General features: G+C 33.0%; 1 protein-coding gene across 1 annotated transcript; it reads left to right on the top strand.

Annotated features, from left to right (window-relative positions):
- Window positions 1-292: 292 nt before the first annotated feature.
- On the top strand, window positions 293-20,292 carry LOC107515334 (alpha fetoprotein). The gene is made up of 16 exons (XM_016154032.2): window positions 293-380; window positions 1,638-1,746; window positions 2,572-2,623; window positions 3,552-3,684; window positions 5,629-5,840; window positions 6,961-7,093; window positions 8,352-8,449; window positions 10,754-10,883; window positions 12,556-12,770; window positions 14,268-14,400; window positions 14,940-15,037; window positions 15,601-15,739; window positions 17,334-17,557; window positions 18,697-18,829; window positions 19,782-19,836; window positions 20,179-20,292. Exons 2-15 carry the CDS (start codon window positions 1,665-1,667, stop codon window positions 19,824-19,826), a joined length of 1,827 nt encoding a protein of 608 aa, XP_016009518.1. The 5' UTR covers window positions 293-380; window positions 1,638-1,664; the 3' UTR covers window positions 19,827-19,836; window positions 20,179-20,292.
- Window positions 20,293-26,381: the final 6,089 nt, after the last annotated feature.

The following is a 26,381-nucleotide window of genomic DNA, read 5'->3' as shown; positions in this document are numbered from 1 at the left end:
ACTTATGCTCATTAATTTATTTAATTCACTCATGAAGGAGGTCCAATTACTATCCTCATTTTATAGATGATAAAAATAAATCCAAGAGAAATTAAATACCTCAACAAAAGTCATAAAGCAAATAGGGGCAGGGAAAAATTCAAACCTGTTTAACTATGACTTCGCATTGCCTTTCTGACATATGGCAGGGCATTGCAGAGATCTGCTTAATAAGGGAGAATGTGGAAGGAGATTAAAGGAAGACAGAAAACCAGCACGATATCAGAGCAAAAATACAAATCAGACCTGGACTGACAATAAGGTGGTTACTCCTGGTTTAGTCTTGTTGGCGTCTCAATGAATGAGACTGGTGGCTGACACAACGACCTCTAGCTTGATATGTACGTATTACTTATAGTCACATGTCTATTTATATGTACATCTATAATATTGAAATAATCACCATTTCATAAATTTCTACTATTTGCCAGTCTTTTTACATATGTCCCCTCTAAGCTTTTGATGCAATGATGAGATCGAATTGCCTAACCTTGAGCATATTTCCATCATTAAATATTCTTCCACCAAATTATTTTCCTGGCTGCATATTATTTCATCTTATGAATGTATCATATTTATTTATTTCTTATTGTAGCTTATTCAATTTTTAACATTAACTAATATTAATCATTAATATTATTAGTATTAATATTAATATTAATTAGAATAGTAAATCACCTGTGAAGCTTTAGAAAATAGTGATATGTAGATCCCAACTTCAAAGAAACAGATTTAATTTGGCTGAGTGCAGTCTAGCAATTGAGAATTTTAAAAGTTCTTCTAACAATTTTAATGTGCAGCCAAGATTGAGTACTCTTATAGATGGAGACGATATGAGGTGAATCACTCCTATAATCAGGTGGCATTTGTAAGTGCCCTATATTTAGTATTAACATAATCATCTTGAGTTGCTAAATGAACAGTGAACCTATTTCACAGTTTGACACACCTGCAAAATTATTTTGTAACAAATAAAATTATAGGACATAGTTCATCCGGGTTTGTGCTCTAAGTTTTCCATGTTAAGCCATACACAGTATACTAAATACTTAAAAATGGACTTTATTGACAAACAACTTGGGTGAAAAAGATTTTTAAGCTAAACAATGACAATAATCAAGCAATAGATTCTTCAGTGAAAGTCTGAGTTGGTCAAATAATGTATTCAGCACGTGGCATATGATAGGTAGTCAATTAATATTTTTTAATGAGTTAATTCATTTAGTTGAATTTCACATAAAGTCTTTTTTTTTTTCTTTATAGCCTCATTAACTTTTTAATTTGAAGAAACTTGATTATTGTACACTTTAGGGAAAAATTATCTCTGAATACTCTGTGGTTTGAGAGGAATATTTGCTATACTTGCAACATGGAATGAATTTACAAGTTTTTTCTTTTTCCACCCAAAAGAAGCCTGTGTCCTTGAACATTAAATGCAAATAATCCTTGTGCTGTTAATTATTGGCAAGTTGTCCATTTGCAACCTAAGGAAATAAAGTAACAGATATACCAATAAAAGATTACTAGTTAACAGGTATTGCTTGAGAAGGGTATAAAAGAATTTCAGCATGATTTTCCATATTCTGTCCTCATCATAGCCAACAACGACGAAATAACGAACAACCATGAAGTGGGCCTTATCGATTTTTTTAATTTTACTAAATATTACTGAATCCAGAACAATGCATAGCAATATGTATGGAATAGGTAAGATATTTTGTGGGTTTTTTTTTTGTCTTTTGTTTATATCAAAATTCTTAAATTTGAATTTATTCATTTGTCTTGATTTATTTATCATACTGTTCCACACAGAGGAAAAATATTTAATTAATGAACATCTTTAATCGAATGATAACCCTGTAACTTTATGAGAAGTTTACAAAATTATGGCAGTGCTTAACATTATCTATGAGTGGTTTGTATGCTCCATATTGAATTAATTTTCTTGGTAAACTATTTAATTGGTATACATATTTATTTTGATATATATGTATGTACACACACACACACACACACACACACACACACACACACCCATACCAGGCTGTAATCCTGGCTCCTTCACATTAAAAAAAAACTCTTCAGACTGGTAAAATGAGTAATGTAGGCAACATCTTTATTCTTTACTTCAGAAGAAGAAGGGTCATTCTTTGAGTGAAGAGAAACCATGACTGGGATACAAATGGGCAGCAAACTGTGGTGTGAACATGTTCAAAGGATAACTAAAATTAATGCTTTTAATCATTTGCTTTTCAAGCCTATTAGAATGTCACAGTACAGGGGAGAACCAAACAACTGGAAGATAAAAAAGTTTGAATTTTAGTTCTAAGTCTACTATAAATTATTTTTAATTTAATCCTTAGTTTTCTTAGGTACGAAATTAGAATGTTTGGGTAGACGATCCCTAATGTCTTCTCATTTAGAAAATTGTATAGTTCTAACTACGATCACAAACATTTACATGTGATAAAGATTACTTTCCTGATTGCAATTGAAAACACTATTTCTCATAAAGTTTATTTTTCTTTCTAGCTTCTATATTGAATTCTTCCCAATGTTCTGCAGAAGTGAATTTAGTTGACCTGTAAGTTTTACTTGTATTAATTCACTTTAAATATGCAAAGGAATGATAATTTAAATTGAGTAATTAAATGAAATTAGATAACCCTATGAGTTTTTAAAAGTATAAAAGCAAATTGGACCATGTCAAAAAAGTCATTTATGTTGAATATTGAGTTGACACTGAAGAGGTTGAGCTGTTGGTTTGTGCCTTCAATATGAACCTCTAGATTCCTTGCAATCTCATGAGACAAATCAGATTTTAGAAACTGAAGATTAGTATCTGATCAGTGGCAACAAAATATGAATTCAAGTATTTTTCTCATCAATACCAATAAGATGATATTGCAATATTCTCTATTCTGAATACTATTTAAATCCTTGTAGTAAAAAAAGAAGCGGTAAGATATTCTATTTTATTTTTTGTGTAGAGGTTATGTTTTTCTCTTGAATGGTATCTTTCTGTTCCACACTTCTGAAGTTTCTAATAAGGGAATTTAAAGTAATGTGTTACTACTACTGTTTGAACACAGATGCCTGCTAAAGCAGTGCTTTGAGTGAAACCATGAGTACTATAGTCTTGGATCATAACTTGATTAGGCTGGGAGTAGACACAGGTGGAGGTCTGATGACCAATTCTTTGTTTAAATTTAAGAGAAACTATAAAGAATATAGATAAACTCAATTAGAGTTGCATTACAAAAAATAGAAACCATTCTTAGGGGAAATGCATTTATTTTGATTCTTAACAGATATATGTATATTTGTGGGCATAGGGTCAAGAAGAAGACTGACATTTTTCCTAGATGAGTAGAACCTAATTTCACATAAAGTTTTAGCAATGGTCACCCCCCTAAACAGGTCAAAACATAGCAGAAAAAAAAAAAAAAAAAACAAAACAGAAGAAGCTTGTTATGTCCGTTCCTTAAACATTCATATGCACTTTTTTTTAGAGCTACCATATTTTTTGCCCAGTTTGTTCAAGAAGCTACTTATAAGGAAGTAAACAAAATGGTGAAAGATGTATTGACTGTAATTGAGAAACCAAATGGCAGCGAGCAACCTTCAAGATGTCTGGAAAACCAAGTGAGTGAATTATTGAAAAAAACACTATGATATTTGACCAAAATTTAATATGAAGAAGAGAAGATATAAGGATGGCATGAGAAATACTATTAAATATTTGAAGAACTGTTATATGAAAGAGGCATTAGATTAATTTTGAATTGCTGAAGATGGTAGAAGAAAAAAACGATAAGTGCCTATTGTAAAAAGAATGTAAATATTGTGACTAAGAGCTAAGGATCTGAAAAAAGAGTATTTGGGTAACCATGGCATATTTCTTAACTTCTTTTAGCTTTAGTTTCCTATCTACAAAATTAGGAATAATAATAGCTTCCATTTCAGGATCATCATGGAGATTGATATAATAGTAGGAGTTGATTTTTATTAAGCACATAGTGACAGGCATTATTCTAGGAAGTGACACATACACATTGATAATCAAAATGTTTTATGACACAGAACACAGCACTGATGAATCAGAATGGATGTCCAGAGATATTGTCTGGGGCTTATTAGAAGAATATCATCTTTGTTTACGAATATAAATTTATTAAAATTTTACAATAATCCTAGGGTATAGATGCTAAACTTCCAGTTGAGAAAGCTAAGGCCCAGAAAGTTTAAGTAACTTGCTTAGGGGAGCCTAGAACCAGGATTTAAACTAGGCCATCAAGTTCCAGAACTAACGACCTTGGTAGCCTATGATATAGTGAATGTGAGGTGCATAGCATATATGTGTGATTGACAGATTGAGCAAACAATCAGCAATAACAAAACATGAAGCCCACTTAAATTTGAATTTCAGATAAATAATGAATACTTTTTTTGTATAAGGATATCCTAACATAGAAAATCTAATAAATAATAATGGCTATTGTTTATTTTACCTCAATATAGAAAAGAACTTTATAATGATTAAGGCTACCCACATATGGAACAAAATGCCCAGAGAACCCTTTGTTGTGGTGGGTTGATTAAAGTGGCCAGAAGATCATGTGTTTGAAATATTACAGAGGAGATGCCCTTTTAAAGATATAATTTCCAACTCTGAGTTTGACAATTTAATAAAAATCTCTGTTTTGCATCTCTATTTTTGGCTTGTCCTGATAATTTTCTAAACATGAGTATAAATTAAACAATATAAAGTCCATATTGCAACTTACCTCTAAGGAGAGATTCAAAGTAATGTTACAGATTGGTGATTTATCTTCATGACTTATAGTTATGATTTTTATGTAGATTTGGAACTGGAAGTGTTAAGATATCCAGGATTCTCTAAATATTAGCAGTTATAAAAAGCTAAATAAAGTTTCCTGAAATGATGAAAACACATGTATTCCTCACAATCATTCTCCATAATATTGGTATTGTCATCTGATTTTGGTAAAATTAAGGCAACAGAAAAGGATTTTGAACATTTAAAATGTACATTTTAAAACATGTTAGCTAAATCTATAATTATGACCCATGAAAAGTGTTTGATCCTATTTTTATTCCATTTCAAATTATTGCTATTTTTATCTGAAAATAATATACAATTTTAGATTAATGTCTTATAAGAATTCTACGTGGAATGAGAATCTATGTCTGAGAAGTGGCTTATATTAAAAAAAGGAGAGCCTATATCACGAGGCCAAATTAGTGCTAATATAAAAGGAAAAAATAAAATATTTCAAAAAAGTTTGGGAGGAACAAAATATTGCATGGCATTTTTTCCTTTAAAATAAAAAAATTTGTTTAATAGTCCTGTGTGTTACTCAAGATTGGAACCTAAAATTCCATTTCTCAAAAAGCATTAAGAAAAAGCTATCTCATCAAGCTAAAATTAAATATGTTCAATTGTATGGAGAATTATTTTCTTAATTTATAGTCCCGATTTTAGATATTAGAAAACTTTTCATGTGTTTTTCAGAATTTTTAACTAATGTTAGTTGTTTTTGCATTAAAAATAAAATCTTCCTATAGCTATCTGCCTTTCTGGAAGAAATTTGCCATGAGAAGGAAATTCCTCAAAAGTATGGACTTTTAGACTGCTGCAGCCAACATGGAGAGGAAAGACATAACTGTTTACTCACACACAAAAAAGCTGCTCCAGCATCCATCCCACCTTTCCAAGTTCCAGAACCTGTCACAAGTTGTAAAGCATATGAAGAAAGCAGAGAGATATTCATGAACCGGTAAGGATCCAATTTAAAAGTAGATTAACAACCCAGAAAGGGAGCGGTACTGAGCAGAATGTAGTATTTCTGCAATTTACAGATGTACTCTAAAACATGGAGAAGTAGAAGTAATGTTTGGTGTTTGATCTGCTGAGGTCCTGCACTAGGAAATTAGGTGAGCAACTTTTAGTGTGTCTTAGTGTTTCATAGCATGCTAGACAGATGCAGTAGAGACCTCGCATCAGACCCACCAGTTGTTTCTTTAGTCTTGAGCTACACCTTGATTTTTCCCTTCTAATCTTTCAGTTTTAGCTTGCACAAGAATATATCAGTACCACACAAATTGGCTCCTTCTGGAGGCAAATATTTTGTGTATGTGTTGAACAAATATATTGGAAATTAAAAAATTTTAGCATTCCAGGAATGTTTAAGAAACGCAAACGTGGCTCACATTTATTGTGCACTTAGGATGTTATAGGAAGATGTGTGCTTGGTACATACGATAAGATTAAGGCTCACAAACAGCTTTTGACATCTCCATGTCTTCTTCTTCTTCCCCCTTCTTTCTCTTCCCATTTTGCAGATGAGGAGATTAAAATTACAGGGTTAGAACAATTGGCTGAGGGTATACTGCTAGTACAGCCCCAACCTGAAGTTTGAACCCAGGTTCTCTGTTGGGGAAGCATGTATCTAACGCTTAATCAATTCTGCCCCTATGTTGCTGCCTAAACCAGAGAACTAGGGAGACTGCCCTTAGAATATTTCTGCTTTGGCAGTCTCTAAGTTGGATAAGTTTATTCCACACTGATGAGGGGGAAAAAAAAAATCTAACTTTCTGTTTTACTTGGTGGTGGTCTGGCCTTGCTGACCCCTGAAACATATCTGAGTAGGCTTATTGAAAAAGACACTTTAATAAGAATTATAGTCAGCTTTTCTGACTATTTTGTTCTTGAATTAGAATGTAGCATCAGTTGTCAGATTTTTCCCCTCAATGCTTTGTAGTGAGGAAAATTTTTGTCAGCAGACGGAAAAAAATATGCTTGTTTTATGAACTTTTAAACATAGTCCAGAGTCCAGTTCTAAGCAGTAGTCTTATTTTATGTGATCATAAATCTTACACTTCGATTTCATTTTACAGATGCATCTATGAGATAGCAAGAAGGCATCCGTTCCTGTATGCACCTACACTTCTTTCTTTGGCTTCTCACTATGACAAAATAATTCCACCTTGTTGCAAAGCTGAAAATGCAGTTGAATGCTTCCAAACAAAGGTGTTATATTTGTGTGAATATCTGAACCAATAGTTTCATCTGGCTGTGACTCACTAAAACCAAGCAAAGTTAAAAATGGATATATGCTTTGTGTGTGGAATATAATTTCCAGAATAGAGCACATTTTAGCAGTTTGATATTCTTTGGGCTGAAAAAAAAACTAGATTTGCTTCCTTTTTAATCATTAATTTATTCATTCATTCAGCCAACATTATTTTGTTATTAAGGAAGTGAGTTTTGTGGGAATAAAGAAAGACAAAGGTAAAGGGAATGAAATTATATAATGACATAAATGAGAGAGGGGTAAAGTAAAAGAAGGAAATGAAAGAAGATGGAGTAGAAGGAACAGAAGGAGAGAGAAAACAGTGAAAAGAAAACTATGATAAATGCTTTATATTCACTATTTCTATAAATCCTTAGAATGAACTTAAAATATAAGTCTAATTCCCTTGAATAACACGGGAATTAGGGGTGCTGACCCCCCATAGTTGAAAATCTGCACATAACTTTCGACTCCCCCAAAACTTAACTACCCTTGTTATCAGTGGGGGATCGGTTCCAGGACCCCCCAAAATACCAAAATCCGTGGATGTTCAAGTCCCTTATGTAAAATGGCCTAGGTCAACACATATAGTCAGTCCTCCACATCCACGGACCATAAACGATACAGGTATTTATTTTTAAAATCCATGTATAAATGTACGGGCAGAGTTCAAATTCATGTTGTTCAAGAGTCAACTATATTATTGTCATTTAACAAACAAGAAAACTTAGATTTAGAGAAGTGAATAGCTTTCTTAGGTTCAGAGAGTTAAAAAATATCCACAGTTTACTTGTCACCAGAAGTTCTACAATAAAAATTCCCTAAGAATTTGACTGTTCTCAGAATATCAGGCTATGATACAATCTTATGTTTTGTGACTAAGCAAACATTTAATAAATTATAAGCCTTAAATTATAAGCCTTCGGTGTGTCTTAAAGTTGTTTAAAAGTAGTTGTTTATTCATTATTTCAAACATAAAAATTACAAGGCTTTTGTTTCAAAGTATTTTTTTAAAAATCTGCCTGGCATAGAGGCATATAAAACAACCCAAAAGAATGAATAAGTAATACCATTCTGCAAAAATATGTTACATTTACAATTTTTAGTAAACATTTTTTATAGTTTTATATTTTACCTATCTGTTGTTTTCATAATTATTAGAACTTGTAAAAGAAAATACATACTTTCGTAATGCCTTGTTTTTTCTATATCTAGGCAACATCAATTACAAAAGAATTGAAAGAAAGCAGCTTGCTAAATCAACATATGTGTTCAGTAATGAGCAATTTTGGACCCCGAACCTTCCAAGCCATGTAAGTTCTCTCTAGCGAAGAAGATGAGATCTGTGGAACTACCTTTTTGCAGTTTGCGTCCATTTTCTCTTTGTCACCATATTAGAGAATGATGTTTCCTTTGATCAGAGCTAATGTGTTTAAGAACCATGAAATCTTAGGCTTGGAAGGAAGCTATCAGACCAATCTGCTGTTTCACACTTATTAACCCAGATGAGATAATACTTAGAGAACTTCTGAGATTACACTATTTATCTAGATATTTTTAAGTCCTGGCTGTAATTAATTTATACCACATAGACAATGTTTTCCTAAACTTCCTTCAAATTAGATTAGTTTTCACTGTGTATCATTTAATATTTTTTGCTTAAGAAGGGCTTTTTTATATTAATTCTGCTTCCTAGTCTCCTATGAAGTTTATTATAACAATTGTTGCTTATTATGAAAATGTTCACTTGAGTCAATAATATTAGAATCTAATCTCAGGAGAAAAAAATTGTGCTTGAAGAACTAGCATGTGTTCTTTCTCCTAGCTGATGAAAGTAATGTGACTCACTGAAGTTTGTTTTCTTGTCCCAGCTGCTAAAATTCTAAAAGGGAAATTTAGAATTTTTCAATTGCCCATGTTAGCACTTACATTTTCCTTCTTTTTTTTCTTAATTGTCTTTGTCTACCAATTCACGCTCTCTCTCTCTCTCTCTCTCTCTCTCTATCTCTCTCTCTCTCTCTCATCTTTGTTGTTATGATGAAAAGAAATATAATATAAACCCAGTTAAATCATCTAATTTAATGTCTTTATTTTGATACATGAGTAACCTGAAGGCCAGAGATACTAACATAATTTGCTCAAGACCACAGTACTAGACATCAGAAGCCAGTTTTTCTAGGTCTTTGTCATAATTTATTTTCATTATCCCTGTTTGTCTACTATATCAGTAATCTCTGTCTGTATCATTGCAATTGAGACATTGAGGTCAGATGTTGAAATCAGAATTACCAGTAGCTTAGAACTGTGCTATCAAATATGGCAGCTATCAGCTACAAGTAGCTCCTGAGCATTTGAAATGTCACTAGCGCAAATGAGGAATTGTGCTCTGAGTGTAAAACATACACCAGTTTCAAAGACTTAGGATGAAGAAGACAATGTACAATATCTCATTAATAGGCTTTTATGTTGATTACATATTAATATGATATTATTTTTGATATGTAATGTTAAAATATATTATTAAAGTAAATTTAAACTGTTCCATTTTATTTTTTAATGTGACTACCAGAAAAATTTAAATTACATATCTAGTTTAAAGTACTCTTCAAATTTTATGATGAATTATTTCTAGTATAGGAAAACATCTGAGCTGCTAATCAGAGTATTAAGTATATGCATTCGAAGTTTCTTTCTTTGTTTGTTTGTTAAATGACACATTTAAAAATATTGTACACCATGGAGACCTAGATTAAAGTTTTTAGTCATGGAGTTAACTGGAATTTTTTCTAGGAAGAGATCAGCCCTATGCTTCACCTTCTCTATTAGAAACTCAAAGACTGACTCATGAACTGGTTTATTTAAATTTATCTTAGTAATAAAATTTAAATTAGATGTTATGATAATGACTTATTATTTGATATCCATAAGTGATTAAACTTAAATGTTGTAAATTTATGAAGACAATCCATCTTCATCAGTAGCAGCAACACTACCAACTGCCCTGGCAGCAGCAGTTTTACTTGGACAGCTCTTAAACATAATGGAATATGCAGAAGGAATAAGAATTTTTATTTCTTACTTCCTTTTGGGTCACACTACATATCTTGGCATGATGACACATCTGAATGTTTAGTCTGCTCCACTTTTTTTGTCCCATTTTATTGATTTGAACATATGCACCACTCCCTGTATTCTCAGAAGTATTTTTTTCCCTTTCAGGCAAAAAATGATTATTATCCTCACGGAATTTGCTATTTCTTAATTGTTTATCCTTTTCTATTTTTTCCACCCAACTCACTACAATGATTCCAAACACTAAGTATCAGGGTTGAATAGCAAAAAGGTAGATTTTATTTTCATTTATAGGAAAGGTTTTAGGGAAAGATAAATCACTTCCAAATCATTTGTAGTACCAGGTCTCAGTTAACAGAGCCACCATCTTGAAAAACAGGGGGCTGGAATCAACAAGATTTATAACACTTTTCTGTTTCTTTTTAAGTAATAAGAACATTTCACTTTTTTTTTTTTTGGAGTTTCAACTGTACAAATATTCTATAAATGTTATTTAATTTTGATAGATAACCAAGATTGATTTCTAATTTTTTGTTCCCTTCTAGAACCATTACAAAGCTGAGTCAAAAATTTTCCAAAGCTAATTTTACTGAAATTCAGAAACTGGCCCTGGATGTGGCTCACACACATGAGGAATGTTGTAGAGGAAACGTGCTGGAGTGTCTGCAGGATGGGGTAACAAGTCTTGCTTCCTAAAAAAAAGAGATTAGCACTCCCTTTTTTTCTTTTGTTTTCATTATAAATGGGAAAAGGCTATCTGACTTGAGTTCATCACAGGTTATGGCAAGTAGCTGACTCAGTGAAGTTACAGACTTCTTGATAGAGAAACAAACTCGTTTTGTTTTGTTTTACTGACCCTGCCTTTTACTTAAGGGATGCTCTGCTCTTGTGAGACCAGTGCTCATTCATTCTTAATTCTGAAGGAGATAGTAAGTTCTTAGAAGGCCTCCCCCCATCAGATCTTGGGGAACAGACTCTTTACTTTTAATGTATTTATTTTTTATCCACTTTTTCTTTGATTCGACAAATATATTTTGAATACTTTCTATGCACTAGCTACTGAGAAGGACAAGAGGCCTGTCTATCCCCAAATTACTCCCTCTCTGGTACCCTGTGATATACCTTCTTTTCCAAGGAGGCTTAAATATGGTTCCATAAGGTCGAAAGTGAAGATTAAATACTCATTTCAGCCCAGTCCTGTGGCACTTTGGCTGAGATAGTCTTCGAAGTCAGAAAACAGTGAGACTGCAGGAAAGGCCTGAGGGTGACAGGCTTGAGTTCAGACAGAGATCCTGGCATGGAGTTGGGGAAGATGGACTGAAAGGAGGCTGACTCAAAGACAAATTTGTCTATTTCATTTATTTTTCTTTTTAGAAGTATTTATATGCATATTAGGACAGTAATAAGATTTATTTTGGCATTCTTTGAAGTCTGTTTTCTCAGTTTTAATTGATACATTTATTAATTTGTATGGTCATTATTAAAAATATTAGTTTTCAATTTTTGGAGCTCAGTATCACCTTTTCTTTTAAAGTGGAAAAATTAATTTTAGTACAGTATGTGAGTTGAATTTTAATGGCTGAATAATGGATTCTAATTGTCCCTGCTGAGAATGTACAGAATGTTCAGTCCTGTGACAGGAATATATAACTTCTGCTTCTTTCTACCCACTTAGGTGCACTGCCATTTCATTATTTATAGACTGCTCTCTGGAGGTCGCTGTGAGTCACTGCAGATGGTTCTGTTTAAGATGGAGCAGAAAATTTGCTCTGTGTTATGACATCAACAGCAAATGTTATCTAGTAAAAAATCTCAATACTAATAGAAAGATATATACATCAGTGTGTGTGTCATTTGGTTTGAGGAGTACATTTATCTCTTGTTTTTAAAAGCTTTCTATTAAAATAAAAGAGTAGGTTTTAGATGACAAGTATGAAAAGAATTGAGAAGAATTGAGCAAATGGGGGTAAATGAAAAGGAGTGAGGAAATGCAAAGTAGGGACAAAGTACAAAAATAGGAGACCAGGTAAAATGTCTTCTTTCTTTTTCCTTCCTTCTTTTCTTCTTTTCTTTTTCTCCTTCCCTTCCTTCCTACCCTAGTTCCCCATTTTCCTCCTTTCTTTCCTCCCACCTTCCCTCCCTCCTTTCCTCTCTCTATCTCTCCTCCCTCCCTCCCTCCCTCCCTCCCTCCCTCCCTCCCTCCCTCCCTCCCTTCCTTCCTTCCTTCCTTCCTTCCTTCCTTCCTTCCTTCCTTCCTTCCTTCCAAGCTTCCTGCCTTAAAATGACCCTGAGGTCCTAAATTAAAGAACAAATCTTAAAATCTTATACTTTATTTTTCCTATTGCAGGGAAAAATTATCTCCTACATATGCTCTCAACAAGCTATTCTGTCAAGCAAAATAGCAGAATGTTGCAAATTGCCCCTTCTTGAACTCGGTCAATGCATAATACATGCAGAAAATGATGACAAACCTGAAGGCTTATCTCCAACTATAAACAGGTTTTTAGGAGAGAGAGATTTCAACCAATTTTCTTCAAGAGATAAAGATCTCTTCATGGCAAGGTAACACACTTTGTAAATGTATGCTCACACAAGTAAAGATTATTATGTGGTTGGTAGCTTTGTGTTGTTGAAATGGAGAGTGAAGGCTATGGTTTTTGAGCCTATCTTACAGTGATGAGACTCACCATTACTATAATTAGTTGGCTGGCTTTTTAGGCTGTATTTTATTTTGTACGAATTTCTCTGGAATCAGAAGCATGGTCATTACTGTATAGGTTACTCATATGAAGACCACAATTGAACTTCTACATGAGATGTGAATATTTTTGTAATAAAAAAGGGCTGATGATTAAGCGTGTGCTTTTTCACTGTGTGTGTTTAAAAAACTTTTCCCCAAAATATAACTCAATAGATAATGCTAGGTAGAAAAGCTTTATTGGAATAGTTTATTTGCTATTTATTGAACACATGTTTTGTTTTCATAAGAAAATAAAATGTTATTTAGAGACATTTACAGTGTAGCAGTTTGTTATAATGTAACCGATAGGACATGTTCTCATTCTGTTTGCCTTTAAGGGAAGCAAGCAGTTTATACATTTTCCTTTATTGTATTGCTTGTATCTATGAACACTATTAGAGGAGGGATTTCTGCAGCTCTTATACTTAATGATCTCCAAGGGTCTTTCTAAATGTAAGAGTCTGCTTCTAATGTAGTAATAAAAATAATGGCCCATTTTTAGGAATATTCCCTGAGGATATTACTCTATTGCTACATTAAAGTTAGACATTCATATATTGTTTGCATAGCTAAATAAAATTATGCAAATGAGAACAGAATCCAGATTTAAGAAACTCATATTGATAAATTATTGGTGGCAGAACTAACATAACATATTTCTATAATCTGGATTATAATAAGTAAATTCAAAAGTTATCTTTAAATTTAAATATCCATACATATCCACAGCTAATTGAAAAACAAAATTATCTAATAGCAGTTCTCCCATTGAAAAGGTTCTTTGCAGTAGGTATTTTCTCAGCTGAGAATGATCTTCCCCACACTCATGTGACTTCCTTCGCTCAGGTTTCTGGTCCAAAAGAGCTACCCAAAGAAAATTTCCTAGGCCACACACTCTAACTTAGTTGTCACCCTTTTCCTTCTCTTCTATCTTTATTTCTCTTCATTGATTTATCACTACTTGACCTATTTCTTGCTTATTCCTTTTTGCTTCCTTATAACATATGCTTTTGAGAGGTCAGGCATTTTAGCTGCTTAAAGAAATGCTGCTTAGAGTAGACACTGGAAAAATATTTGTTGAATAAATAAATGTGAAGTGCACAATTAAAAATTCAAAATGAGGCATGCAAAAGAAAGCATCATTTAAAAACAATTTGAAGGATTATAATTTGCACTAATAGTTTTGCCATACAGATAGTTTAAATCATATTCGATATTCTGAGTTATTTATATGAATTTTAACTTCTGCATGCCATATAACAAAATAATAGTTTTTGTCTTAATTTTAATAACATGATTTTTTTTCACACATATTTCAGATTTACTTACGAATATTCGAGAAGACATACTAAGCTTGCTGTCCCGGTAATTCTCAGAGTTGCTAAAGGATACCAGGAGTTATTGGAGAAATGTTCCCAGTCTGAAAACCCTCTTGAATGCCAGGATAAAGGGGTAAATTGCTTTAGCTTTTTAGGGAGAATCTGAAAAACTGGACTGATATTATCCATTAAAAATGCTTTTAGTTTGAAAATATCTAGTTATCTAGTGGTTAACTGGTTTATCTATTAACTAGTCACTTATATATTAAATAGTTATTAACTAGCAGTCAACCACTAGTGGCTTATTTTAGAAATAAAAATATTACCCAAAAGTTCTTTGGCACACAGAATAAAAATAATAATAATTTTTGAACAGCTCCAGAAAGGCAAGAATTTTTGTAGACAGAAATGTAATCCTTTATCCGAAGATTGAATTCTGTCATCAAATAACTTTGTGATTCACAAAGTTTTAAACTTAATATTCCCAAAGTCCATTTGCTTTAATTCTCACAATTCATACTTTGCCATCTTTAATATTTTAAAAAAACCCTCCAAAATTGCTTTCTTTAAGACTAGTATCATAATAGAATAAAATATTATCGAGCAAGTTTACAGACAAAGTTATATCACCAGGAAGAGAAAAAATATACCTAAAAACGCTTGTATTTTCAGGAAGAAGAATTAGAGAAATATATCCAGGAGAGCCAAGCACTGGCAAAGCGAAGCTGTGGCCTCTTCCAGAAACTAGGAGAATATTACTTACAAAATGCGTACGTTTTTTTTTTTTTTTTTTTTTTTTAGCAGTTTAAAATTATGCATTGGTGAGGGAAATCTGCATCTAAATTAGTCCTTGTGGTATTCTAATTTCAGCCTGTATTTCAGATCGGAAGTCGATCACCCAATTTCGCCTGAGAGAAGGCAACTTTTCCCATTACCCTCATTTAGGAAATGACAAGAATGCCCCACAAAATCTGATCTGTGGCACTAGCTTTGGGTTTCAACAAATTATGCAGATTTTTTCAATAAAGCCATTCTATCACAGTCATAGTTAAAACACCAAGAGATCAAAGTTAAAATCAAAGAAGCTTCTGAGGTTGGGAATAGGAGCCCACCTGCACAGAGTTTGTTTTTCCATTGTGTTTTGTTGGTATTCAGGAGTACAGGAGTGGTTGTCAGAGTAAATGCATCTCAATAGTTTGGTACAGATACCACGTGAATTAAAAAAATGAGCTGAGTTCATGTCTTCTGATAACAACAGAGGGTCTTTGAGAAGTGAGGAGTCCAAAAGCTTGTAAATGACTCAGTAGGATTTGGTAAATAATGCCTTTTTCAGGTTTCTTGTTGCTTACACAAAGAAAGCCCCTCAGCTGACCCCACCTGAACTAATGGCTGCCACCAGGAAAATGGCAATCGCAGCAGCCACTTGTTGCCAGCTCAGTGAGGACAAACAATTGGCCTGTGGTGAGGGAGCGGTGAGTGTTTTGTTTAATCCCGTCTTGTTTCTGTCTTGTTTGATTAAAATAGCCTCATAATTCCCAATTAGGGAAAATGGCAAAAACCAAGGTAGAGGTGACTTTCATAGATTTGTTTAATTAATTACAGTTGGAAGGAGTGCAAGAGCTCAGCTCTGAATGGTTAGTGTGTGTCCAGGCTTTCCGTCCTTCTAGAATGGCTGGTGGAAGTGCAATCAGTGTATTCAACAATGTCTGAGGAAGCTTTATGTACAGGAAAGGTAGAATGACCAAACACTTCATTCATTTCATGATTCCTTTTTTTCATTCACTAAATATTAACTTTAACTTTAAAAAGAAAAAAATAAAAAACTTCATCTTTGATAGATTAAAATTAGTCATTTTATTTTTAGCCATACTCATTTTATTACCTTTTGTAATATAATCTTATTATATTAGGAACAATTTGTACAGAGTATGAGGTTCAGAACAGGGTAAGTTTCATGTTCCCAATAGTAAAATAATTAATGTCACTAACATCATACATATGATTACAAGTTGATTTTGTTCATTAATTTCATCTCTTAAAGTCACTATGTGAACAAAAATGTATATAATTTTTTTCCTTTATCCTCTTTTTGATGATGGGGAGTTATTTGCTAGTTAGTCTTCATAGCTTGGAACTTTTTACCAAAGACTAGAAGTAAATGAAAGGAGAATTTCCTGTGATTAAGCATCATCGTTGTCATTTACTGAATTCCACATGTTGGGAGGATGCAGGATGTAATGGCTCAGAAGTGTAGTTCTGGAGTATTCCTGTCTACAATCCCATCCTGCTTTCACCACTTAGTCATGTCACACTGGGGAAGTTAGTTATCTCACTAAGCTTGAGCTTTATCATCAGACCTTTGAGAATAAAGATCGTGCCACCTTCATAGAATGGCTGTCACAAGGTAATCCACCTAACTCACTCAGCACTAGCCTAGTATATAGTATGCACACAAAGTATGTTGGCCCTTATTACAAGTTATTAGTAGGAGCTTAAGAAATATTTCTGAGTAGTGGAAGGTCAGAGGATTCTTCATTAGGAAAGCCTTAAACATATACATATACATATACATATACATATACATATACATATACACATACACATACACATACACACATACTCTATTCAATTAGGACTCTCTCTCCATATATATGAAAGGACCAGGTTTGTGCTATTCTTACCTTCAGGAGGTGATTTTCTGGATCTCAAAAGTAAAATGGAAAACTCAACTAGATAAACATGGAAAATGTAAGCCATGTATTGATTTCCTATGTCAGGGCAGAAATTTTTTCTTCTTTGGAAGCATGTTTCAAATAGCTGACACAAATAGCTGAAGGGACTTTCTTTAAAATCACCTATGGAACATATGTAGCTAAATGCTGAGATTTATTCCAAATAAATGGATAAACAAGAACCCACAATGTGGCAGCACATGGTCCTGCACAGAAGGTGAATTTTCCTGTAATGTTAATTAAAAATTATTGCAACAATTTTCTGGAAACCTGAATCAATTTTATGGCTAATGCTCAACCTCTTTTCTTTCTTTTTTCTTATTCTCCTAACTAGGCTGACCTTATTATTGGACAATTATGCATCAGGAATGAAGAGACTCCTGTAAACCCTGGTGTTAGCCAGTGCTGCACTTCTTCATATGCCAGTAGGAGGCCGTGCTTCAGCAGCTTGGTGGTAGATGAAACATATGTCCCTCCACCATTCTCTGATGACAAGTTCATCTTCCATAAAGATCTGTGCCAAGCTCAGGGTGTAGCACTGCAAACTATGAAGCAACGGTACGAAATTGTTACTTGCTAGCATGGGGAAGACTGACAACATCAAATGGTAGTTGAGATTTCCATCTTGCACATCCCACACTCTTGCAATCATTAAGAGAAGTGCCCCCAAAGCACTGAGAGTGGCTTTTAAAATAGTTTTGTCTCAGTGTCAACAGTACCACTGAGACATGGGTCTGGAAAAAATCACTAAAGAGGACAATTTCTTGTTATTAAAAATAGTCTCCACTGTAACTATTGTAATACATTTAGAGATTGAGAGAAAATGGGAAATCTATTTGGGGGAATTAGGAAATATCTTTGCAGTAACCTGGGCACTTTCATTCCGAAGTACTAGAAAATCATTATTGCATCCTTTTGGTTTTACATTATTTACTTGTTGAAGAGAATAATCATAATATTTGATTGAACTATGAAATATGAGTGTTAAGAAATAGAAGGCACATTTCAATTCATTGTGGGAGGTACTCTGTAATGGTGATGGCAATGTAAGTCAATGTAATTCATGTTCTCCAAATTCCCATGCATTTTAGTACTGCTTGCTTTGTAAATGGTTTTCCTTCATTTTAGAAAACCCATTCTTCCTTTTTTTCTCTGTCACAATTCAGGGCATGATTCCAGGTACAGTAGGATAGCTACCTCCTCTGGCAAGTCTTCTCTATTGTCCTATTCAACATTAATTCCAATATAAAAGTATTGCTAAATGAGTAGTGCAGGCAATTAGTGTGGCCAGTGCTCAGGTAAGGGTGTGATAATTATGAATAGCAGCGGTTTGGAAATCTGGACCTTTGAGTATGGATAAGACATAATTTAGAAGAGAGAACTGGAAAGGATATTCTGGGTAAGTAAGAAAAAGACTGTATTTCAATACATATAGGAATGGTGGAACTATGAAATCATGTTTCATCTATAATCTGCACCAGTCCAGTTGAGTAGGACACTCGGCCATGTTTCTAGCCTCAGTCTTTCTGACGAGAATGCTAGACTAAATATATGAGCTAAGTCTGATGATATATTGATGGAATGAGGGTTTAGAGTGAGGGTTGCTGGGGCTCTGAAAATTCTCTATTAAGAAGATTTTAGAAAAATGTAATTGAATAACAGACTTCTCTTGTATTTGGTTTTGTTTTAAATCATAGGTTTCTCATTAACCTTGTGAAGCAAAAGCCACAAATAACAGAAGAACAACTTGAGGCTGTCATTTCAGATTTCTCTGCCCTACTAGAAAAGTGCTGCCAGGGTCATGAACAAGAAGTCTGCTTTGCAGAAGAGGTATGTACAACTCATTTTCACACTCAAAATACTTGGTTCAGAATTTTCTACAATGAATAATGAAAAGAATACCTCATTAATCTATATCTTTAAAAAATGCCAGAGATATTTAAATGTCATTTAGAAATAGATTGAAGAATTTTATAACATTTAAAAATAGTTAGTTTTCTCAACAAATGTTAGAAAGAAATATAATTTCAAAAGACATTAATAAAATTAGTACTTTTGATTTATTTTCTAGTAAATGATGAAGTGAATATATAATTACTTGATGATAATTTAATTTCTGACCTAAAATTTATCAGTTTAGTTAATTGAATTAAAAAGATTTAATAACAAATGAATTGTCCAAACAGGATACTGGGGGAATATTTATAGAAAATATATTTGAACTCATTTGGAAACATTCCTTTAAATATTAACAGAGTAGTAATTAGGAATTATCTTAATGTAAATATTAGCAATGTTAGCTATATTTGTAATTGGCTACATTTCGTAAGCCTTTAGTTTGTATTACTTAATATATTTGACTATAGCATCACTATATTTTTAAATATATTCTATAACTTAGCCTTTTTGCCAATTTAATCTATTTTATAATGTAAAAGTTTATATTTTTAATATAAATTCCAAAGATAGGTAACATTTAGAACTGTTGAGTTTTTCAATAGGTAATATAACTGTGTGTTTGAGTGTGTACACTTATAAGTATATGACAGTGTTTTAGAGATTGATACAAGAAAAAAAAAATCTACTATTGATATGAGTAGATTATTTTTCTCTCTGGCTTTCATCGCCCTAACTTGTAGGCATCAGAAACGTATATCTTGATTTTTGATTTTGTTAATTTATAAGCCTGTGAATTCACCCTTGGATAGTAGAGAATTAACTGTATGACTGCACATTCATTTATTTATTTATCTAATAATTCTTATTTTTTCTTAATTTTCAGGGTCCAAAACTGATCTCAAAAACTCGTGCAGCTTTGGGAGTATAAATTACTTCAGGTAACAAAAATTTAGACAAGGCTAAATTATATGTTGACTTTCCCCCCTATCAATTCATAATGAAATATATACTAAGAGCTATCATTAATATCATTAAAAAATAAATGCAATTTAATAAAAAAATTTTATTTTAAAGACACTGAAACAAAATTATGCCCACAATGTTAAATTAGTGACTCAACTAACTTAAAATTCTTTAGGGTATTTCAAAGGCTTCAGAAAAAGGACATCAGAATACCTTCCTATCTATCTAATATTTTTCTGAAATAAAATAATAGAACCAGTTACCTTCTGCACCTGTTCATTTAATTAGTACATAATGTATTTTTGTTCACATTACAGGGGGAAGAGAAGACAAAATACGTCTTTATGGTTTGGTGTGAAATTTTTCTCTTTAATTCTAAATGACTTGGTACTTTTTGTGAATTAATAAAATGATGAAAACTTTTATGTGAGATTTCCTTACCTTAGAAATAAAACATCTTCAAATGATTTTTTTTTCTGAGGCTGCTTATTTATGAAAGCTTAAAAATGATTTCTTTAAATAGTTTTGTATACCATAGTCTGAAGCAGATTACAGTAAAAAAGTATTGAGCATTGATTACTGTAGGAGATCAAATCCACTCAAGGATGGATTTACAACACTTAAGGCTAGATTATTTGGTGAAATAAAAAAAATGTTCCCAAGTTAAGCTGTTTGGGAACTGTTTGGTGCTGCTGTGGCACGTCATTCATTAAATGACCACTTTCATTTAACAGATAATCTAGGGATGAGAAAAGAAATTGTTATATTTTTAGAGGATCCATCAAGAATGGTGCTACTCAAAGTTTAATATTTACTTTTTTCTCACTCTTGTTCAGTTTTCTATTCACAGACATTTGAAAACATAATTGTTAACTGTACTGCAGTTGTTTGAGTGAACATAATTAATATTTTTATCAATTAACTTTTATTTTACAAATATTTATTATTAAACAGTCACTGAATACAAGGTCCTGTTCTGGGTCACAGTCCTCCAGTTGCTTCAGTAGAGAAGGAAACAGCTAATAGCAATGGATTGTGTTGTAATAGATATGACGACAAATTGTTGAGAGAATCAGAGTAGGTGAGACCAGTTCTGATTGGGGGAAGTGTCTCACTGGAAGAGACAAACATTTAAAAAGATTCTTAGAAGATGAGTGGGTATTTATCAGTTCAAGTACAAAAGAAACCCAATTTATGAAAGAGTATAACAGCTTATCACAAAACATAAATAATTTTAGGGGAGGACAGATTGAGTAGAAAGGGTATAGATATGGAAGATGAGGCAAGATATGCAAGCTATGTATATGTGAGATTGAGCCAGATTTTCCTGGGCTTTGGGCAATATTTCATAGGTAACGGAGGACCAAAGTGATATCTAAGCAGAGGAGAGCCATCAGTAGTTAGCTTTTAGAAAGATAACTCATAATATGGAAGCTGGAGAGTAGGGGGAGGAGAAGGAGTAGAGAGGGGCAAGGTCAGCAAGTGGTGACAAAAAAAAAAATCAGTCTCCCAGTAGGAAGGTTGTTTATTGTATTAGCTTTGAATAGAAACCTAAAAATTACATGCGGGCTTTGGCCTATCCACCAGGAGAAAACAATTGCTTTAGAACAATAAAATAAGCTTTCAGTTCTAAATCAATTGCTTCGTACTTTACATTTTTCTTTCAATTCTGTTGCAACATCTATGGATTTTGTCTGATTTTGTGGTAATTATGAAAAGTATTAACTTAGTGATCACAATAGGATAAAGTAGAATTGAATATGAAAACATTATACAGAAAAAACAAATTACCAATTAATTTCCAGCTCATAATTTTGCCCTTGTGATTCTTCTTGCTTGGAAAACTGCTCTCAAATATGTGTGGGTCTCACTTCATCAACTCCTCAGGCTTCTACTCATTTTTAGCTGCTAAATAATGATGTCTTTCCATACTACCCTATTTTAAATAGTACTCCTATCCTTATTCCCCACAAGGCTTATCATCATCTGATATACACTAGATTTTACTTGCTTATTAGCATATTTTTCTGTCTACCTCCACTAGTGTAAGCCCTATAAGGACAGGGATTTCAGTCTGTTTTGTTCACTTTTGTTCTCTTCGGCATGTAGAACAGAGTAGGAACATAACAGTTATTCTATAAATATTTGTTGGATATGTAGGTGAATATCACATGGCTACATATTCTTATAAGGAACCAAAGGAGTTGCCAGCTCCATCTTCTAAAACCTACATCAGGAAGAGGGAGAAGCCTGGGTCTGAGAAATTAACATAAAATATCTAAGAGACCATGAAGAGGTTAAAGCCTCTTAAGATCTCTTGTGTGTGTTTAATGAGCATTGAGGAGAGGTGTCAGTTAGGATAGCTATCTTTAAAGAGGGTGGATGGGTGGATAGGTGGATAGGAGGGGATAAGAGATTCTAACTTGTGCTCTTAAATTGCAAAGAAGATTGTCCCTTGCCCCATTGCCACTGTGAAACATAAATTAGATTATTTATGGTATTTTATTATTTGGTACTTTGTGTCTTTCAAGGCATTTGCTTATTTTATCTAAGTTGTCAAATTTATTGGAAAATTTTTTTCAAAATAGTCCTTTGTTATCCTTTTAATCTATAGTGATGTTACCTTGCTCATTATTGATATTAAAAATTCCCGTGGGAGTGACAAATTGTTAAAAACAAGTGAGCACAGAGTAGCTACTCATGAGAATTAGCTTTTCCAAAAGATTCCACAACTCCTGATGATAAAAACCAGAGGAGATTGTGGCTTAGTGAGGAGGGTTGCGAGACCCAGGTGTTCCTCTTAAAGGGCCCTGTGCTATTACTTGCTGACAGACTCGCTTGCTCTGAGCTCCAGCACAGGCACAACAGCTCAAAAGGTTCCAGAGACGTGTGCAAAGAAACTGAATTATCTGGTTTCACGTCGAGAATTGAAGAGGCAGCTTTCTACTAAACAGACGTGCTGGCAGAAACCGTTGTTTTTTTTGTTGAGTCCTTCCTCATTCCCAGCATGCAAATATAGGAGCCCACCAATCTGAATCTCCATCAACCTAGCTAATATCGCTCCATCTGCCCTGGTGATTCCCTGAGACCCTGCGCCACCTAACTTGCAGGCCCACGAAAGCTGCTTCCAGTGACTTTTCCTTGCATACGCTTGTCTTGACTCATGCCACAATTTTTCCTAAAATCTCACAAAGGTTCACAAAACCTGAACAAGCAGCATCTGGCCTTGGCATGCCCCATACCTCTTGCTAAGCAGTCTCAAGCCTAGCACTAGTGACAGCCAGCTTCAGTCTTCAATTTGCATCTTGTAAATGAATTAAATGGTCTAATCAAAAGATAGGGTGATTGAATAGATAACTAAACAAGACTCTCACATATGCTGCCTATAAGAGACTCACTTCGGATCAAAATGCACACATGGACTGAAAATAAAGGGATGGAAAAAGATATTTCATGAAAATGAAAACAAACAAAAAACTGGGGTAACTACTAATACCAGACAAAATTGACTTTAAAACAAAGGATATAAGAGACAAAGAAGGATCCAGTTATCCTATTTCTTACATTCATCCTAAGAAACCAAAATCACTACTTCAAAGGGATGTGGGAATCCATATGTTCATTGTAACATTATTTATAATAGTCAAGAAATGAAGACTACCTGGGTGTCTATCAATGGATGAATGGATAAAGAAGAGGTAGTACATATATTCAATGAAAATTACTAAGTTATGAAAAAAAGAATGCCATCTGCAACAACATGGATGGACCTAGGAGGTATTGTGCTAAGTGGAGTAAGTCAGACAAAGACAAATGCTATGTCATTTCACTTACATGTGTACCCTAAAAAACAAAATAAATAAACAAAACAGAAAGAAACTCACAGATACAGAGAACATTTTGGAGGTTGCCAGATGGAGGGAGGTGGTTGGGATAAAATAGGGTAAGGATTAAAAAGTACAAATTGGTAGTTAAAAAATAACCATAGGGATGTAATGTATAACATAAGGAAAATAGTCAATAATATTGTAATAACTATGTACAGTGTCAGAGTGGTCACTTCATAAGTTATATAAATGTCTAATCACTGTGTTGTAGACCTGAAACTAATATCATATTGTATGTCAACTGTAATTGAAAAATAAAAAAGTTTTAAAAAAGAATTAGCTCTTCCAACATTGTGGCTGTCCCTCTATCTTCCCATGGTGGTTTAGCATATAAGAAATTTGTCTCCTTCCAATGATGTCACTTTCAGAGAGTTAAGAGAGAGTCCAGAGAATTGCTTGAGAGTATGGAATTAAATTGGTAATAAATAATAACAAGGTCTTGAAATGCCAAAATGTTCATAAATAGCACCCTTCTAAAGAACTCATAAATCAAAAAAGAAGTACAATGAACATTTAAAAATATTTTGAACTCAATGAAAATGAATATATAACATATAAGAATTTGTGGGATGCCACTAAAAAAGAAATTAAAATTTATAACATGGAAGGCATTCTTTTTTTTTAATATAATTTATATACCTCTGTTATCCTTGGGCAGCATATTATAAAAGAAGGAAGGTCTCAAATCAGTGAACTCAGCTTCCACCTTAAGAAATAAAAAAAAAAAAAAAAGAGTGCTTTAAAAAATAAGCACAAGAAAGAAAATAATACAGATAAAATAATAAAGATGGAAGCAGAAATCAATAAAATAGAAAGCAAAAAATAGATAAAAATCAATGAAGCTCGGTCTTTCAGAAGATTATTATCAATAATATTGATAAAACTTTAGCCAGATTTATTAGCAGAAAAAAAAGAGAAAGGACAAATTACCAATATCAGATTTGAAAGAGGTGATATCATCATAGATATTAAAATAATAATAAGGAAATATTTTGAAAAATATTTTGCCAATAATAATTTTACATCTTATACGAAGTGGGCACAAACTACCAAAGTCCACTCAAGAAAAAACAGACAATCTCATTATTTCTGTATCTATTAAAGAAATGGCAAATTTAGCTAAGGTCATTTCCACAAAGAACACTCCAGGCTTAACTGGCGAATTCTACTAAACATTTTAAGAAGAAATAATACTAACTCGACACAAACTTTTCAAAGAAATTGAAGAGAAGGGAGTATTTTCTAATTCATTCTGTATGAGGTAGCACTGTCTTGATACCCTCTCTCTGCCACATGAAGATACAACTAGCTGCTGGCACTCATCTCAAACTCTCAGCTTCCAGAACTGTGAGAAATAAATTTCTGTAGTTTATAAACCACCCAGCATTTTGTTAGAACAGTCTGAACTAAGACACTATCCCTTCTACCCTGTTCTCCTTTGGTAATAATAGCTTTTTTAAGTTTCTGGTTTACCCATCTGTTCTTTATTTTTAATATCTAAACAAATATGTATATAAATATGATCCTATTACGCTTATCTATATTACACAAGAGGTTACATATTATCTTGCTTTCTTCTCTTAAAAATGCAAATTTGGCAATCCCTTGATATTATGCATAAGTTTCTTCAATTTTTTCAACAGTTTCATAGACTTTCTTTGTGTGGATATGCAATAGTTTATTAAATGACCTTCTATTGATGGACGTTTGGATTATTTCCAATCTTTTACTACTGCAAATAATGCCACAATGAATAACCTAGTGTTTTAGTCATTTAGTAATAGTGGCTGTATATTTTTGGATATGTACCCATTAGAAAATTTTTGGCTCAAAGGACATAAACATATTTTTCAGATATTTTCAAATTCCCCTCCCTCCATAGATATTGCATCACAATTTTGCATTCTCATCAGCAATGGGTGAAAAGACCTATTTCCCCAGAGTTTTATCCTCAAAGTATATTGTCAAGCTTTTTGACTTTCACTAATCGGATAGGTAAGAAATTGTGCTGGGTGTTGTTTTGATGAACATTTCTCTTATGAGCATTGTTTAATGTTTAAGTTCCACTAGTCTTTTTTTTTCTCGTTGTGTACCACCTGTTTATATTATATTACTATTTTTCTATAAGATTGTTGGTTTCTTTTCTTCTTCATACTTCTGAGAACTCTGTATATTATGGTAGAGTTTGCAGCTATCTTTTCTCGGTTTTTCTTCTATATTTTTGACTCTGCCTATATCATTTTTCCATATAAAGTCTTAGAAAAAAATTTTATATTGTTGAATTTGTTAGTACTTCTGGGTTTTGTATCATAGTTGGGAAAATTTTCCCCATTTTAATTGTTTTTGTTTGTTTGTTTGTTTGTTTACTTTTTGATCTGTATAATTAAAATCATCCCACTGGATGGATAGGTATCGGAATACAATTTTAGATTTTTAGTTTGTTGTATCAGTCTCTCTCTTAATTGCCAATGCCACCTTATTAATTATTATGATGTTTTAGAATGTGTTTTATTATCAGATAGTGCTACTTTGCACAACCCTTCATGCCAGTAGCGTTTTTTTTTTTTCTTCTTAAGGTTTTCATGATTATTTTTCTTGCTCATGTATACTTCAGCCAGCAGATAAATGCCCTA

Source organism: Rousettus aegyptiacus, unplaced genomic scaffold (genome assembly GCF_014176215.1).
Source record: "Rousettus aegyptiacus isolate mRouAeg1 unplaced genomic scaffold, mRouAeg1.p scaffold_m13_p_10, whole genome shotgun sequence".
Classification (NCBI taxonomy): Eukaryota; Metazoa; Chordata; class Mammalia; order Chiroptera; family Pteropodidae; genus Rousettus; species Rousettus aegyptiacus.
This window is presented reverse-complemented; position numbering and strand designations above follow the sequence as displayed.

Excerpts from the sequence above, each read along its gene's own strand:
- LOC107515334 (XM_016154032.2), top strand. The coding sequence starts at position 1,665 with ATGAAGTGGGCCTTATCGATTTTTTTAATTTTACTAAATATTACTGAA. Across the intron at positions 3,685-5,628 it reads CAAGATGTCTGGAAAACCAA|CTATCTGCCTTTCTGGAAGA; the intron begins GTGAGTGAATTA and ends ATCTTCCTATAG. Across the intron at positions 7,094-8,351 it reads TTGAATGCTTCCAAACAAAG|GCAACATCAATTACAAAAGA; the intron begins GTGTTATATTTG and ends TTCTATATCTAG.